At 33.2% G+C, this 19,545-nt stretch overlaps 1 protein-coding gene across 1 annotated transcript; it reads right to left on the reverse strand.

Moving 5' to 3' along the window:
- Positions 1 to 4,575: 4,575 nt before the first annotated feature.
- Positions 4,576 to 7,698, reverse strand: LOC104223929 (uncharacterized). Its single transcript, XM_009775465.2, has 3 exons — positions 7,291 to 7,698; positions 6,352 to 6,581; positions 4,576 to 4,916 (listed from the first exon to the last, which is right to left on the reverse strand). The coding sequence occupies exons 1-3, from the start codon at positions 7,637 to 7,639 to the stop codon at positions 4,638 to 4,640; spliced, it is 858 nt and encodes a 285-aa protein (XP_009773767.1). The 5' UTR covers positions 7,640 to 7,698; the 3' UTR covers positions 4,576 to 4,637.
- Between the last annotated feature and the right edge of the window lie 11,847 nt (positions 7,699 to 19,545).

The following is a 19,545-nucleotide window of genomic DNA, read 5'->3' on the forward strand; positions in this document are numbered from 1 at the left end:
CGTTTCCTATTGGGGATTGTGGTTTGGTCCGTCCCGATTGATGTTTTTACCGCGTATTTGACTGAAACTTGTTTGTTATCATAATGGTTTGGGCTGATTTCCATATTTGGGCTTCGTGCCAACTATTTGAACCCTCCGGGGATTTTATCACTATTTCCTCACTGTTTTGATTTATTACTTGAACTCAGTCCTGTGGTTTCCTACTGTTTTACAACTCAGCCACTTTTACTCAGTTTTAAGACTTAAATGATATTTCTAAATGATGTTTTGGGCTGAGAACTACTGTTTTACTTATGCCCGAGGGGCTTGTGGTGATTTTTTTGGACTGAGTGCGGCCGAGGGCCAGATGTGAGGATACACTGAGTGATATGAGGCTGAGGGCCTGAGATACATTTATACGCCACGAGGTGGCTTGAGTGATGTGAGGCCGAAAGCCGAGAGTTGATGCCACGAGATGACTTGATATTGCGCTTGGGCCGTAAAGAGCCCTTCCAGAGTCTGCACACTCCTAGTGAGCGCGGGTACCCATTATGATATCTGAGAGTGAGCCCGAGGGGCTAATATTGTTCTGAGAGTGAGCCTGAGGGGCTGGTACTATTCTGAGTTGTTGCCCGAGGGGCGGATTTCTATTTGTTAATTACCTTCCAAATTACTTGTTTTACTTGTTGAAAAAGGAAGTTTACTTGATATTTCACTGATTTACTGTTTTAAGTGATTTTACTACTTCGGTATAGATTGCTTTGTGTTTTCACGTGTTTTCTTGCTTTCAACCATTATTTACATTTATTACTCACTGAGTTGGAGTACTCACTTTACTCCCTGCACCCCTGTGTGCAGATTCAGGCGCAGCAGGTCCCGCTCCTGAGTGCTGATCCCTCCAGTCTAGGTGGTGTTTCGGAGACTACGAGGTAGTTGTTGGCGTCTGCAGCCCCCGTGTCTCCCTTATCTTATTACTTTTATATTGTTCAAACAGTTGTACCAGATAGTGTATTTAGTAGACTCGTATCAGGATCCTTAGTTGCTCATGACTTGTGACACCCCGATTTGGACTGTGTCGGGATGGTTTCTTCTATTTGTTATCTATATTTCCGCAAATTATTGCTATTAAATCATGCTTTAAACTGTTTTATGGTAATTAAATGCTTAAAGAAGTGTACTGTATTGGACTGGTTGGCCTTGTCTTCACGAAAGGCGCTATCACGACCGGGTTCGGGGTTAGGGTCGTGACATATATAATATACAGCGAAAATATAAACAGGTAATAACAGTTTAAAAGGAAGGGGGAAACATGCTTCGGGGAAACATATCAATTCTATCAGAAATTTGATAAAGTACGAAAGAACACTCGATGTCTATAATCAATACAAGGACAATACTGGTGCGGCGCGCAACCCGATCCCTTATCATTTAGCATTGTTGCGGCGTGCAACCCAATCCACATATATAACTGTTGCAGCGTGCAACCCGATCCAATATAATATTTGTTGCGTCGTGCAACCCGATCCACATATATAACTGTTGCGGCTTGCAACCTGATCCAATATAATATATGTTGCGGCGTGCAACCCGTTCCAAATGTACAGTCAACAATAATCATAATTAACCGTCCCAATAAGGGATCAACAATGGATTACACTATCCCGGCAAGGGAACTCTACAGTACAAGTATATATGTCCCGGCAAGGGAGAAACATCCATAACCATACTTGTTCCAACACCTAACACGAAGAATCATCAACCTACGCGTCCGTAAAATCAATTAAGAACACAATGCAAGGGAACCTCAACTCAACAATAGCCCGGAAAGGGGGCAACATAATGATCTCTTCTCTTCCTCACTTTTACTTCACAATTCACTTCACAACTCGAGCCAATGCTCTAAGGTTTCGATTATCACTTATACTTTCACAATTCGTTACACAACTAGAGCCAACGCTCCTCAATGTTCATAGGTCATAATTCCTTCCACAACTTTACACAATAAATAGAAATTTTCACCAAGGCATGAATAATACAACGAGGTCATGAAAATCACAAGATAAGACTCACGGTCATGTTTGACACCAACGTATCTCGTCACCATGCCTATACGTCGTACTCGACAAGAAGCAAATAGCAAATAAGACACAACTCTTAATCTCTCAAGCTAAGGTTAGACTAAACACTTACCTCGATGCCTCGAACACAACTCAAGCTTCAATTATAGCTTTACCCCTCGATTCCTCCGCCAATTTGCTCGCATATAGCCACAATTACTTAATTATATCAATAAACGTTAAATGAATCAATTTGAATGCAGGAAAAATGGGTTTTCCAAAGTTTTACCCAAAAAGTCAAAATTGCCCCCGTGCCCACGTGGTCAAAACCCGAGGTTCGAACCTAAACCCGATTACCCATTCCCCCCCGAACTCAAATATATAATTTGTTTTGAAATCGGACCTCAAATCGAGGTCCAAATCTCCAATTTTTGAAAAATCTAGGTTCTACCCAAAATACCCAATTTCCCCTATGAAAATAATTGATTTGAAGTTGAAATCATGTTAAAAGATGTTAATGATTAAAGAAAACTAGTTTAAAATGACTTACAATTGATTTGGAGAAGAAAAGTTGTTTGAAAAATCGCCTCTTATGTTTTTGGAGTTTTGAAAAATGAAAAATGGCTGAATATCCCATCTATTTATACCCCTCTGAGACGCCCTGTACGGACCGCACGAAATGGACCGTGGCCGCACAGGAGCCCACCGCGGACCGCAAGAAATCGAGCGCGGTCGGGAAGGCTTGGCCTTGCTCACCGCGGACCGCACAAATGCCACCACGGTCACGGAGCCCCCACCGCGGCCGCGAAGCTTTCACCGCGGACCGCGAAGCCTGGCTTCAGAGACCAGCAACTTCTGGTTTTAAGTCTAAAACATCCCGAACCTACCCGAAACTCACCCGAGCCCTCGGAACTCCAAACCAAGTATGCATACTAACTCAAAAACATCGTATGGACCTACTCGTGCGATCACATCATCAAAATACCATGTAAAATCATGAATTAAACCTCAAAACTTAACATTTCCATCAAGAACTCTCAAAGTTCATAACTCCTCAACCGGAAGTTCAATTCACGTCAAATAAACTCCGTTTTTCACCAAATTTCACAAAAACGTCTTAAATCATATATAAGATCTGTACCGGGTGCCGGAACCAAAATACGGCCCAATACCATCATGTTCTACTCAAATTTCATTTCAAATTTCCTTAAACAATTTCAGAAAATAATTTTCTTTGAAAATTCATTTCTCGGGCTTGGGACCTCGGAATTCGATTCCGGGCATACGCCCAAGTCCCATATTTTTCTACGGACCCTCCGGGACTGTCAAATAACGGGTCCGGGTCCGTTTACCCAAAACGTTGACCGAAGTTAAATTAGCTCATTCTATAATCAAAACTTATCGTTTTTCACAGATTATCATGTTTAAGCTTTCCAGCTATGCGCCCGAACTGCGCACGCAAATCGAGGTGACTCTAAATGAGGTTTTCAAGGCCTTAGAATACGGAGTTTCGTTTTAAAACAAGTGATGACCTTTTGGGTCATCACACAAATAGAGCATCCGACGAATTGTCATAGTTGATCCAACTGGGAGTTGAAGCAAGTAATAACTCTACCGAACAATTTCTGATCAAATCACCATGAGTTTTGTACACTTGTCATTATCTTGAAATGAATTGATGTTCCAATCAAGTTTGGCCTTGCATATGAGTAAGCTTTGTAAAGTAAGAATGTAGGGACAAACTTATAATATGAATGGATGGTACGTGTTTGAAGAAATGCCAATGAATGTTTTATCCATACATGATGGATTTCGAACTTAAGTTCAGAAGTTTTTATCATAAGTGAGGAATTTTATTGTTATAACTTATAAGCATGTTTTTGACTGATACTTACTACTATTTTTTTTTTGTTTTGAAATGATAACATTTGAATATATTATAAAATCAGTACATAAGTTGTACTAGAAACCATATTCACAGGTAAATGCTAACTAGATTTGCTAGTGTTGTAAATACTGGTTTTGACATTTTTTTTGGTCCAAATCTTATATCTTGGAGTTGTAAGAAGCAATCTACTGTCCCTTGCTCTAGTACTGAAGCCGAACATCGAGCCTTAGCTCATACCATAGTGGAATTAACATGGATTCAACATCAGCTTCGTGACTTGGGTAATTCTATTTCTGAGCCCCCTTTGGTACTATGTGATAACATTAGTGCTTTTATATTTGTCTGCTGATCCTGTTTATCATCATCGTACCAAATATTTAGAGATTAATTTTTAGTTTATTCGGGAACATGTTGCAGCTGGTCTATTTTGGTTCGCTATATATCTACTAACAGATAACTTGTAGACATTAGGTTTATCGTCTCATCGGTTTTCAGTTCTTCGTGACAAGCTTCACATTTCTTCTCAATCATGTCAGCTTAAAGGGGCATGTTAATGTACTGCTACTGTTCATTATTGTATTTGAGTTGGACTCTTCCAACAAGATTAAGTAGATATATGTATTATTGAAAAATGTCATGCATACACCACATTCCTAATAAAAGAAAAATATTCTATAAATAATATACTAGTATTCCTGTTCAAGTGATATAACTTATAGAGAAGAAAAGATAGGGAAGCCAGGTAGAGTATAACCAGCATCAACAATAAAGATATTGCCAGATACATAGTTGGAAGAGTCATGGACCAAATATCTCACTAGTGAAGTTAATGCTGGATCTGTGGTTCCAAATGTTTTCAGTGGAATAGTTCTTGTTGCTACATTCTTTAGCCAATCCTGTTCTACTAGTTTCTCAGTAATCTCCGATTTGAAAATCCCTGGAGCTATTGCATTCACTCTAATGTTGCCTTCTCCCAATTCTAATGCCATTATCTGCAAATGTACAGATATATCAAAATGTCAATTTACAGATTTCTGAAGATGGGAAAGCAAGAAATGTTGAAATAAATTAGAAGCGACGAGAAAGGTTTTGAAAAATCCTACTTGGGACCAAGAGCTTGTTTGGATGGGCTTAAAAGCTGGCAAACTTAAAAATTTGTTTAAAGGTCAAATGTTTTTAAGCCAAAAGATCCAAATTAAGCCAAAAGTGATAAATTGGGTAATTCCAACTTTTTTTTTCTAGCTTAAAAGTCACCCCTCTTTGATCAAGTATTTTACATTGTTATCCCTGATACTTATGTATAATTTCCAAAATACTCAATCATTTCTTTTTCTCCTTTCCTTCGCCATTTTCAATCCCTGCCTTCCAAATTCCATAATCTTTTCTTTTTCTCCTTTCCTTTGCCATTTCCAATTTGTGCCTTCCAAATTCCATCACTGTCGAACTCTTTGTTTTGTTTTAGTTTCTTTTTTGGTTCCATAACATTTTTTTTAAAAACGATTGCTGTTGAATCCCTCATTTTTTTTAAATTGGTGAAACTATATTCTAAATCAAAATTTTCAATGAGTCTACATGTTAACAAAGAATTTGAAGCTATGAGACGAAAAAATATATTTTGGTGAAATAATAGATTATTGCATGTTATTTAAATAAATGATTTATATTTAGGCAATCAGTTTAAATTGAAAATGAACTAAATTATATTTTTTTTATATATGTATTAATTTAGAATAAATATTATCATAATCATTTTCTTTATAGTGTTAACAACTTTAAGGATATTTCAGTCATTTTACAGAAACAAGTGCTTACCAACACTTATTTATAAAACACTTCAATAACTTTTTTTAAGTTTCAGCACTTTTATCCAAACACTTAACTGCTTATTTATAAAATAAGCTCCAGCACTTAAAAAGTACTTTTAAGCACTTATACTTAAAAGCCACTTAAAGTCAATCCAAACATGCTCCAAATGAGATTGACAAATTATAATTCAGAAAGAGTTAAGCACGATTTCAACTTTCCCATCTCATAAAATTTAGAGTAGAGGTGTGTTTGGTATGACTAATATCATTTTATGGCAAATATTTTTTGACAAAATATCTTTTGGTCGGAGAGTTGAAAATATTTTCTACAGAAAGAATCATTTATTAAAGTTCGATAATAATATAGCAAACCGGTGTTTGATTAAAACTTTGAGTATTAAAAATCGATTATAATGTCCAAGTGTTGGTTTATGAATTTAGCACTTAGCATAAATGTCAAGGAGAATAACTTTTGGTGGAAAATGATGGAAGTCATCTTTCCCTTTTGGTGGAAACTATTTTTCATGAAAGGTATTTTATAAGAACCAAACACCAGAAAATGACTTTATACCAAACGCACCCTATTTTTCATGAAAGATAAGTTTGGACATTAGGTTATAACCTTTGTCATGGAATCCATGGCGGCCTTGGAGGAGCTATAGGCAATACCCCCACGCGTTAAAACTCTATTTAAACCAGAAATAGATGAAATATTAATAATGGAGCCTCCCCTTTTTGCAGCTTTCATGCGTCTTCCAACATACTTGGAAACTAGCCAAGATCCTGTCAAATTTGTCTCTAAAGTACTGCGCCACTCTTCCTCAGAAATATCTACTGCTGATTTTATTCCACCTATAAACACAAATGTAGATTCAGATTATATATGGAGCTAAAGCAGCCTACCAAATTCAATCATTCTCGAAAAAGAACACCATAAACTATAAGTAATTACTCCTAGTAAAAGTTCACTCGTAAATTCTCTATTTTAATATTGGGGGGATAACTTGTGGTTCAGTTGAATTTCTTTTGCTGGAAAAGTATACTCTGAAAAGAGTGCAAAAATAGTTTTCTTAATTATGTATAAACTATTGAATTCCCTTCGGCGCAAGGGGAGATTTTATTTTAGTGGCCGAGGAGTTCAAAGATTTTATTAGGTTACACGCGTTTTTTTTAAAAACAAAATAGGTTACAGGTTGAAATATGAGATGTGACATATTTTTTTTTTTTTTTGGAATTCACCTCTATGAATTTCTAGCTCCACTATAAGTGTCAAATATGAATATTTTATGAATATGATACAGAATTACTTACTTATCTGAAGTTGACTAGAGTATTACCTTAGTACCTTACCAATAAAGTTGACTATAGGAACTGACCTTACCATAGCTCTCTTTCTCAAATAAAATGCCAAAAAAGGGATTCCTTGTTTAAGTGAAAATAATATACTTTAAAAAATTCTTTCATTTCTGGTTAAAGGTTTCTGTGCTACTTATAGTATAACGGGCTCCAGCCTATCAAAATTTTGTACACACCTACATTAGACTTAACCTACATACATTACCTCTAACACCAGCATTGTTAATAAGAGCATCAATGTAGCCAAAAGCATCCCAAGCTTTCTTTACAGATGCTTCAATAGTTGGACCATCAGCAGTAACATCAAGTTCAATAGCCACAGCTCTAACAAGATTAGTATTTGAACTAGCCATTATATTAATTTCATCACAAAGGGACTTCAAACGGTCCGCCCGACGAGCGGCTGCCACGACTTTACAGCCTGCCCTAGCTAGGTCAAGGCAGAATTCACGGCCGAGTCCCGCCGATGCACCGGTGACAAACACCACTTTGCCTTGCAATTGGCGCCATGGCTCCAAATGGTCTGCCATATTGCTCTTCTTTTGAGTTGTCATATTGCTATCGGACTTGCTAGCAGTTTTTCGGTGTTTATTATGCTATGATATGGTTCTAATATAAAACGTACATTTATAGGTGTTAATTCTGAATCTGTTCATATAATTTTTAAATAGAAAAACGTATTTCAGATGTTATGAAGATATGGTTTGTAGACCTGCCTGTGTAGCGTAACATGCATGGTCCATGAGTTGATAGGCTCCAGCAAGATTGTTGGTAGACATTAAACAGATGGTCCCCTTTTATCAAACTAGTTTTTGGTGGTGTGACACGTTTATCTGAAAATAAATTTTATAAATAACACAAATAATATTCAAAAGATGTTTTAGAGACACTACTAGAAATCCGGAAAAAAGCGACCAAAATTTAGCGACCAAAATTGGTCTGTGGGAAAAAGCGACCAAAGTTGGTCGCTAAACTAGCGAAAATAATAAAATAAATAAAAGAAACAAAATAGCGACCAAGGTTGGTCGCTACTTGGTTGCTATATTAGTCAAAATATTGACTGGACTGGTAAGACTTTCTTGGTCAAACATTTACTGAGATTAGTGACCAATGTTGGTCGCTAAAGTGGGACCCACCTACAAAATTTTAATAATTATATTATTATTTTAAAAAAATTATAAAATATAAATATATATATAATATAAAAATGGCGACCAACGTTGGTCGCTACTTAAAGGGTAGGCAGATACCGGCCAACTTTGGTCGCTTAAATGGGGCCCAGTTATACAATTTTAATAATTATATTATTAATTTAAATATTATATGAAATATAATTAAATCTGATTTAAATATAGCGACCAACTTTGGTCGCTAAACTAAATTCTTGAATAAATAGCGACCAAAGTTGGTCTCTATTCAGGTCAACAATGGTCAAAATTAAAAATCACTTTTGTATTTACTATCTAAATAATATATATATATATATATATATATATATATATATATATATATATATACTTACGCTATATTATGCACTGAGTATAAGTCTATTAGGTAATATTATATCGAATATAGCTTACATATATAATATATATACTTACGCTATACTATGCACTAAGTATAAGTGTATTAGGTAATACTGTATCGAATATAGCTTATATATATATACTTACGTTATACTATGCACTAAGTATAAGTGTATTAGGCAATACTGTATCGAATATAGCTTATATATATATATATATATATATATATATATATATATATATATATATATATATATACTTACGCTATACTATGCACTAAGTATAAGTGTATTAGGTAATACTGTATCGAATATAGCTTATATATATATAATATATATATATATATATATATATATACTTACGCTATACTATGCACTGCGTATAAGTGTATTAGGTAATACTGTATCGAATATAGCTTATATATATATATAATATATATACTTACGCTATACTATGCACTGAGTATAAGTGTATTAGGTAGTATTATATCGAATATAGCTTATATATATAATATATATATATATACTTACGCTATACTATGCACTGAGTATAAGTGTATTAGGTCATACTGTATCGAATATAGCTTATATATATATAATATATATATACTTACGCTATACTATGCACTGCGTATAAGTGTATTAGGTCATACTGTATCGAATATAGCTTATATATATAATATATATATACTTACGCTATACTATGCACTAAGTATAAGTGTATTAGGTAATACTGTATCGAATATAGCTTATATATATACTATATATACTTACGCTATACTATGCACTAAGTATAAGTGTATTAGGTAGTATTATATCGAATATAACTTATATATATATAATATATATACTTACGCTATACTATGCACTGAGTATAAGTGTATTAGGTAATACTGTATCGAATATAGCTTATATATATAATATATATTTATATATATAAATATATATATAGAGAGAGAGAGAGAGAGAGCTTAAATTGAATTAAAATCCTAAATTTATACTACATATGTACATAATTTTAAATTGTATTATATATATATATATATATATATATAGCTTAAATTGAATTAAAATCCTAAATTTATACTACATATGTACATAATTTTAAATTGTATTATATATATATATATATATATATATATATATATATATATATATATATATATATATATATATAGCTTAAATTGAATTAAGAGTAATATAATTTTTTTAGAAATAGCGACCAACTTTGGTCGCTATTTCTAAAAATTCAAAACTGATTTACCTACCAAAATAGTGACCAACTGTGGTCGCTATTTTTAATTCCAGAGTGTCAAAATCGGGATCCCCTCCCATTCTTTCTAAAAATTTCCCAAAATCTCTCTTTTCTCTCTCACACTCAAACCCCCCCCCCCCTTCCAACTCCCAGCACCAGAGGCCCCACCCACGCCACCAACGACCACCGCTCAGCTGCCGCCGCCCCGTCGCCTCTGCCGCTGCTGCGTCTCTCTCCTTCTCCACCACCTAAAAATTCTAGGTTATAATTACAATTTATATCTTTTGTGTAAGCTTATAATGTTTTGTTTATTAGCTATGAATTAGTTTCAAATGACTAGTGTTTCAATTAATTATTTAACATTGTATTTTATAGAAACCTATGGTTTAGGTTGTATTTATCATTATTTAACATTTTATAAAAATATAGGGTTTATAGAAATCTAGGATATAAATTGAAACTTTTAGGATATGAGTTGAATTTTTAGGATATGAATTGAAACTTTTAGGATATGAGTTGAATTTTTAGGATATAAATAGAAATTTTAGGATATGACTTGAACTTTTGTGGATATGAATTGAACCTTTAGGATATAAATTGAACTTTTAGTTTATGTTTAAACTCGTAGGATAAGAATTGATGAACTTTTAGTTTTTAGGTTTTGTTCTTGTGAATTGAACTTGTACGATATAAATTAAAGCTTTTATGTATGACTTGAACTTTTTAGAATATGAATTGAAACTTTTAGGATATGAGTTGAACTTTTGGGAAATAAATTGAACCTTTAGGATATGTATTGAACCTTTAGGATATGACTTGAAGTTTTAGTTTATGTTTAAACTCGTAAGATATGAATATAACTTTTAGTTTTTAGGTTTTGTTCTTGTGAATTGAACTTGTAGGATATAAATTGAAGCTTTTATGTATGACTTGAACTTTTTAGGATATGAATTGAAACTTTTAGGATATGAGTTGAACTTTTAGGAAATAAATTGAACCTTTAGCATATGTATTGAACCTTTAGGATATGACTTGAACTTTTAGTTTATGTTTAAACTCGTAGGATATGAATATAACTTTTAGTTTTTAGGTTTTGTTCTTGTGAATTGAATTTTTAGGATATGAATTGAAACTTTTAGGATATGAGTTGAATTTTTAGGATATAAATAGAAATTTTAGGATATGACTTGAACTTTTGTGGATATGAATTGAACCTTTAGGATATAAATTGAACTTTTAGTTTATGTTTAAACTCGTAGGATAAGAATTGATGAACTTTTAGTTTTTAGGTTTTGTTCTTGTGAATTGAACTTGTAGGATATAAATTGAAGCTTTTATGTATGACTTGAACTTTTTAGGATATGAATTGAAACTTTTAGGATATGAGTTGAACTTTTAGGAAATAAATTGAACCTTTAGCATATGTATTGAACCTTTAGGATATGACTTGAACTTTTAGTTTATGTTTAAACTCGTAGGATATGAATATAACTTTTAGTTTTTAGGTTTTGTTCTTGTGAATTGAATTTTTAGGATATGAATTGAAACTTTTAGGATATGAGTTGAATTTTTAGGATATAAATAGAAATTTTAGGATATGACTTGAACTTTTGTGGATATGAATTGAACCTTTAGGATATAAATTGAACTTTTAGTTTATGTTTAAACTCGTAGGATAAGAATTGATGAACTTTTAGTTTTTAGGTTTTGTTCTTGTGAATTGAACTTGTACGATATAAATTGAAGCTTTTATGTATGACTTGAACTTTTTACGATATGAGTTGAAACTTTTAGGATATGAGTTGAACTTTTAGGAAATAAATTGAACCTTTAGGATATGTATTGAACCTTTAGGATATGACTTGAAGTTTTAGTTTATGTTTAAACTCGTAAGATATGAATATAACTTTTAGTTTTTAGGTTTTGTTCTTGTGAATTGAACTTGTAGGATATAAATTGAAGCTTTTATGTATGACTTGAACTTTTTAGGATATGAATTGAAACTTTTAGGATATGAGTTGAACTTTTAGGAAATAAATTGAACCTTTAGCATATGTATTGAACCTTTAGGATATGACTTGAACTTTTAGTTTATGTTTAAACTCGTAGGATATGAATATAACTTTTAGTTTTTAGGTTTTGTTCTTGTGAATTGAACTTGTAGGATATAAATTGAAACTTTTAGGATATGAGTTGAATTTTTAGGATATAAATAGAAATTTTAGGATATGACTTGAACTTTTGTGGATATGAATTGAACCTTTAGGATATAAATTGAACTTTTAGTTTATGTTTAAACTCGTAGGATAAGAATTGATGAACTTTTAGTTTTTAGGTTTTGTTCTTGTGAATTGAACTTGTACGATATAAATTGAAATTTTACGATATGACTTGAACTTTTTACGATATGAGTTGAACCTTTAGGATATGACTTGAACTTTTGTGGATATGAATTGAAGGTTTAGGATATGAATTGAACTTTTAGTTTATGTTTTGGAATTTTAGATTGCCGGAGGATTATTAGAAGAGGTTGATGACGTTATTAGACATGCAATAGAACTTCCACCAAGAATAACTAAGACACAGTACCTGGCAAAGTGTGCCTTTAATTGTTCTTCTCATTAGCGACAATGATGATGAGAAGGCAATGGCATGTGTTTCAAATAGTGATGGTGTAGGTAGGAATTTAGTATTTTCTAAGTAGATAAAAGAAGAGCTTATAGAGTAATTCTGTACTTCATTTTCCATGAGGAAAAGAAGTTTAATTGAGAGTGACAAGGTTGATGAAGACGGAATGTGTTCCGTTGGTCATGGCAGTTCCCATAGAATGGGGATCATAAGACTCTATGATGACAGAGATTATAGGAAGTTTTGTTCTAAATTTTCTTTCAAGTCTGATCCGTACAAGCTTAATGTGATATTGGTGATATTTCTTCGGATTCAAACAATGATTTAACCGATAAAAGTATGGAAATGCTCTTAAAAAGAATTAAAGGTAAAATCTTTTCAGCATCCTTCTCTACCAAGAAAAACATTTTACCTTTAATTCTTTTTAAGAGCATTTCCATACTTTTGTCGGTCAAATCATTGTCTGAATCCGAAGAAATATCACCAATATCATATTAAGCTTGTACGGATCAGACTTGGAAGAAAGTTTAGAACAAAACTTCCTATAATCTTTGTCATCATAGAGTCTTATGATCCCCGCTTTATGGGAACTGCCATGACCAACGGAAAACATTCCGTCTTCATCAACATTGTCACTATCAATCAAACTTCTTTTCCTCTTAGAAAGTGAAGTAAAGAATTCCTCTATAACCTCTTTTATCTACTTAGGAAATGTTAAATCCTACCTGTACCATCACTATTTTGAAACACATGTCGTTTCCTTCTCATTATCATTGTAGCTATAGAGATCAACAATTGATCAAAGACACACCCTGTCAGGTACTGTATCCAAGTTATTCTCTGTATCCAAGTTCATCCCGAGTAATAGTACCACAAGGATAATCACCAAAGCCACCAGACAGCTTTATGATGCCAATGAAGCAAGATGAGTTATTCAATGAAACTCGTATTGTAAAGAAAAAGAAAGAGACTGATTCAGAAAGGAGGGTCGAGCCTCGACTATATACATGTAAGTTTTTTACTTTTCATTAAGTATTTTGATTTACTTTTATATAAATTTTGAAATACTAATTCAATATATATAATTTTTCATATAGGTTCGCTTCACATGCAGCTGACGTGGGGGAATTCATACGCAGTCAACCACCTAATGAATCGGGCGAGGCAATCCAACTTTCGGACGAGGATGCTGAAAGAACACTCCTTGAGTACTTTATATACTTTGAACTAGACAAAAAAATTTAGTTCTATTGTGTTAGTTCTTTTTAGTTCGAATGGGCTTGTAATAAGCGTTAACTTAGTTTTGTTAGCTTAATGTGTTAGTTCTATTGATTGTTGCTTTTAATTGTTGTTGTTGTTGTTGCTGGCATAAAATGCCTGTTTAGGATGTTTGGTAAGCTGGCAGGTGGTGTAGCTGCCAAAACAGGCAGTTTCTGCCAAAAATATACCAAGAAAAGCGACCAACTTTGGTCTCTATTTGGTCGCATTTCACTATAAAAAAAATAATTTTCTGGGCAATAGCGACCAACCTTGGTCGCTACCTGCCCAGATTTCTATTAAAAAAATACAATTTTTGGAAATTTAACGACCAATGTTGGTCGCTTATCTTTAAAAAAAAAATTAAATTCTTGAATTTAGCGACCAACTTTGGTCTCTATTGTCCAGATTTTAAAATATAATATTTGGATTAGAGACCAAAGTTGGTCGCTTTCTAATGATTAATGATAAATTAAAAACAACGTATTTCATATGTAGAGACCAACTTTGGTCGCCAAATTTATATTATTAAATTAATATAGCGACCAAAGTTGGTCACTAAAGTCAAAATCAGAATATTTGGTCCTTTTACCTTAGAGACCAAAGTTGGTCGCTAATTAGCGACCAACTTTGGTCCCTAAAATAAAGGGACCAGCAATATTGCGACCAGACATGTTTGGTCACTTTTTGATCGCTTTTAGGCCTATCAGCGATCAACTTTGGTCGCTTTTTGTGATCGCTTTTTACCGGATTTCTAGTAGTGAGATATAAATAAAAATTAAACAAATTGCATCCAACTCATCATGATAAGATCCAAGGGCTACAATTCATTGTCACTACAAAGTAAAAGAGACTGCAAGTATTTTCTTGTTTTGTTTTTTCTACTCTACTTTGAAGAAGTTTTATACTTGCTAATTTCTAAAGATTAGAATTGAAGAATTTTGAACAGTATAAGATAAACTTAAAAAAATAAAAATAGAGGTGTCAAAGGATGGACTGAGGAGATCAGATGGGCTAAAAGTTTTGCATCAGGTAGAGGCCACCAGCAGCCATATATAGAATATTACTAACGTGTGTTGTTTATCACATATGCCAAGAGAGGAATTGGAGAATTTTTCGAAACCAAAGAGACGAAGTGAGGACATGGTCAGATTAATAATTCAAGAGGTCCATTGTCGGGGAGTCTGAAATCCAATCCAGTGAAAAGCCTACATAGTCTAAACTTCTATCCTTAGATAGTCTTGTATTTTCGGTAGACTTGGTGTTGGCTAGCTAATAGGACTTTCTATAGTTGGGGCTATATGTCCAACATGTAGAATGATATAGAAGGCTACTGTTTACACTCAGGGGCGGATCTAGCGTGTAGTTCGGGTTTCCGGGAACCCATTAATTTTTGCGTAGGCCCTGTATTTTTGTTAAAAAATTTATTAAATATCTATAAATATCTATTTGTGAACCCAGTTATTATTGTATATTAATTTGAAATTGCGACAGGAACTCATTAACTTAAAATCCTGGATCCGCCTCTGTTTACACTTAGTACATATTTTCCCTGGTAATAAAATTTAAATTACCAAAAAAATATGTATTTCCAGAGTAAGAAAATATATATATATATATATATATATATATATATATATATATATGTTATATTAAAAGAGAAGTACTATCAAAATATTAAGTCAATTGAGAAGTTAATAAAAAGTCACATTTAGTAAATGTATAGTACTAAGTATTTGCTAATTTAATAAAGAATTAATGAGGAACAAACAATCTATATGATATGTATTCTTTGATTTTGTATAAATTTTATTATATTTTTGCACACTACATTAAATAATAAAATAATAACTAATATTTATTAAAATAATATAATATATTTATAGATTACTATTCTATTAAATTATTTGCGCATCGCGCAAGTTCTAAAACTAGTTTCACAAGAAAACCAAAAGTCTTACTCCTTAATTTATGAGGTAGTTTGATTCGGCACGGAGTTTAAGAACAATAAAAAGATTTTTAAAATTTGTGGTCTTAAAAGCTTAAGGGGTAAAAGTTTTGTGGGACCATAACATTTGTGTGATTATAAAAACTTTTCATTAAGGGTAAAATGAAGAGTTTAAAGTTGAATTATTCAAATTTAGAAATGTGTCATTTATTTTGGAACAAACTAAAACGGAAAGTACCCCATCTAATTTGAAACGGAGGGAGCAGTAAATAACTTTTTATTAAAAGTTGGCCATATGAACATTTACTTTTGTGGCAACGGCTCTCCATGTTTTTTTTTTCTTTCGATTCTTTTTTTTTTTTTGTTTTTTGAAGGGAGCTTTGATATAATTGGTAAAATTGTTATCATGTGACCAGGAGGTCACGGGTTCAAGACACGGAAACAGTCTCTTGCAAAAATGCTGGATAAGCGTACAATATACCCTTGTAGTCTGGCCCTTCCTCTCACCCCGCGCATAACAGGAGCTTAGTGCACCGGGCTGACCTTTTTCTTTTGATTTTTTTTGGTTATCTTTATAGAATGTATATTTACATTTTTGCACAAAAAAGCTTCTTGAAATAATGCTTGCTTAAAGGGCATAATAGTCACTTAATTTTTTATGGATATTTTGGTCTTTCAACTCATTATTGTAGGTTTTATACTTATAATATAGTATGATATGATGATGATGATAATATAGTATCAAGCCTTATCTCCCATTAAAGGTTACAACATTAGATGAGCACAAAGGTTTATAGCTATTAATTATTTTGACTTTGGGTATTTCGTAAAGCAGAGATTGCAGTTAAGACAACAACATCCCTTGTGCTTATAAAATTTTCTTTCCATCCTTCGATTATCCTTTTGGGACAAACAAAGAAACCTTTCTTTTCAATAGTAGTACATTACTTTTATTGCTTTTTTTACTTTTATCAGTTTTGTTTCTTTGTCAGTCCACCTACCATTACATAAAACTCTCGTATGTCCTCATAATCATCATATTCAAATATTCAAATGAATCATCCACTTTCTTCACATTAAAAAAGATAAAACTTACGGATGATTAGGAGTGACATACAGGTGGGTCGGGTCCGATATGGTTTTCGTAAAAAATGTACAAATTATTCGACCAGATCCATATTTAATACGGATAAAAAACAGGTTAATCGGCGGATAATGTGGATAACCATATTATTCGTGATTTTTTTGAATATGATCACTTTTGGGAGAATTACTAGTCTCCCAAACTTGAGTAACATCCAATCTGAGGCTTTACATAAACTCATTGGTTATCCATTGGCTAACCATTTTCTAAATGAATAATATGGTTCTTATCCATATTTGACCCATTTTTTAAAAGTTTATTATCCAATTTATTTTTAGTGGATTAGTCTCAAGGTACGCGCGATGCGCGCGTATTCTATCTCAATGAGTATTAATTTATTTAAAATTTGTGTTTAAACAATAAATAAAAGTATAAGTTCCTAAAGATAATTATATATGTTAAATGTGCATAATAACTAAATAAATAAAGAAGCTCTCGTAAAAATCCTCAATCATAAGTCAATAATTCAACTTAAAATTATTTCAGTTTAATAATATTATAACTTTAATTTCACAAGTTATCATGCTTCCTTTTTCAGCAAGAACAAGTCCTTAAAAACCTTAAAACTTTAATTTCACAAGTTATCATGCTTCCTTTTTCAGTTTCAGCAAGAACAAGTCCTTAAAAACTTAAATAGTGCTGAAGGATAACTTAAAATATATAATCAGGCAACTAATAATCTACAACTTTTATATGATCACAAAATCAAAATAAATAGCAACGAAAAAAATGCATTTAAAAGGATACTGAAGCAAGCTTGTGAGAGAATTTATAATTGAAAGAAGACTTTTCCATGACATATTAACTCTAGAGAATGAGTTAGAATTAGAATTTAAAAAAAAGGTAGTCCGGTGCATAAGGCATCTCACATAATTTAAGTGAATGATCTATATAAAGTAAAACTTTAATATTTTAAAGTTCTAAGTATTAGAAATTTTAGTCCAAACAATAAAATAATTAATAAATAAATTAATAAATAAATTTTTTATTAATTTTAAACTTCTAAAAATTATAAAAATAATTTAATGAAGTATTTTTTTATATAATAATTAACATTAATTTGGAGGGACTTCAAATTTTCTTTTTTGCTTATAAAGATCAAGTTTAAAATGGAAAAAAATATTAGTTTTAAATTTTAGTCTTTTATTGTAGGTATTTTATTAAATAATCTCGAATTGAAAATATAATAAGCACATTATCTCTTACTAATAAAAGAATGGAAAACCAAACGTGACAAAAGTAAGTCGTATAAATTAGGATTCATACCTATTTAAACAAGGAACACCAAAAACAACAACAACAACGACCCAGTGAAATCCCACTAGTGGAGTTTGGGGAGGGTAGTGAATACGCAGACCTTACCTCTACCCTGAAGGAGTAGAGAGGCTATTTCCGAAAAACCCTCGGCTCAAGAAGAAAAAAAGACAAAAGAAGACAATATTAGTAACACCACAGATATAATATGAAAAAAATACAAAAAATAAGAACAACATGAAATCAAGAAGAATGATACAAAGCAAAAGCAAAATAGTATCCCTACCAAACTAGTCACACAAAATTATGGCATAAGACAAGACTCAACTACCTCCTAACCTGCAACCCTAATACTCGACCTCCACATGTTCCTATCAAGTGCCATGTCCTCGGAAATCTGAAGACTCGCCATATCCTGCCTAATCACCTCCCCCCAATACTTCTTAGGCCGCCCCTTACCTCTTCTCGTGCCCTCCACAACCAGTCGTTCGCACCTCCTTACCAGAGCATCTGGGCTTCTCCTCTGAACATGCCCGAACCATCTGAGCCTTGTTTCCCGCATCTTATCATCAATGGGAGCCACGCACACCTTCTCCCGAATATCATCACTCCTAATCTTATCCATCCTAATATGCCCGCACATCCACCTCAACATCCTCATTTCTGCTACCTTCATCTTCTGGGTGTGTGATTTCTTAACTGGCCAACACTCAACCCCAGACATTATGCCGGCCTAACCACCACTTTATAGAACTTACTATCACGACCTCGGTTCGCCCTCCGTGAAGCATCGTGACGGCACCTAGTCTCTACGACTAGTTAAGCCTAATTTGCATAAGTAAACAACTTAAAACAGAATAAAGTAGTAACAGTGTTTAAATGTGCCGCTCGGCTTACACCATGTTTAACTCTCAATACCAATACATAAATCCAAGACCCGGAAATCCATGAATCACAAGCTAAGATCAATACTACATAGCTCTAACTCCGGAATGTCTAATAAGAACAGGAAAGTACAGAAGGGCTAAATGCTAAAAGCAGGAATAGAAAGGGACTTTTCGGTCTGCGAACACGGCAGATGTACCTCAAAGTCTATAAAACAGTCGCCTCCTCAAGGATGATAGGCCTGAGTAGCGGTACCTGGATCTGCACATGAAAAAATATGCGCAGAAGGGACATAAGTACACCACAGCGGTACTCGGTAAGTGCCAAGCCTAACCTCAGTTGGATAGTGACGAGGAAGGTCAGGGCCCTACTGAGGTTAAACAAAATATAAAGATCAACAGTATAGGACAGCACAATATAAATAAGTACGGCATTAAAATAACACAGGATGTACAGAACATCAACAACTATACAGAAACAAGGTAAACATGGAAAGGAAATACAGCTCAGCACCAATAGTAACAATCGGGGATCTCCCAGGAAACTGTCTTGTAGTCCCATCTT

This window comes from Nicotiana sylvestris, chromosome 12, assembly GCF_000393655.2.
Source record: "Nicotiana sylvestris chromosome 12, ASM39365v2, whole genome shotgun sequence".
In the NCBI taxonomy this organism is placed as follows: domain Eukaryota; kingdom Viridiplantae; phylum Streptophyta; class Magnoliopsida; order Solanales; family Solanaceae; genus Nicotiana; species Nicotiana sylvestris.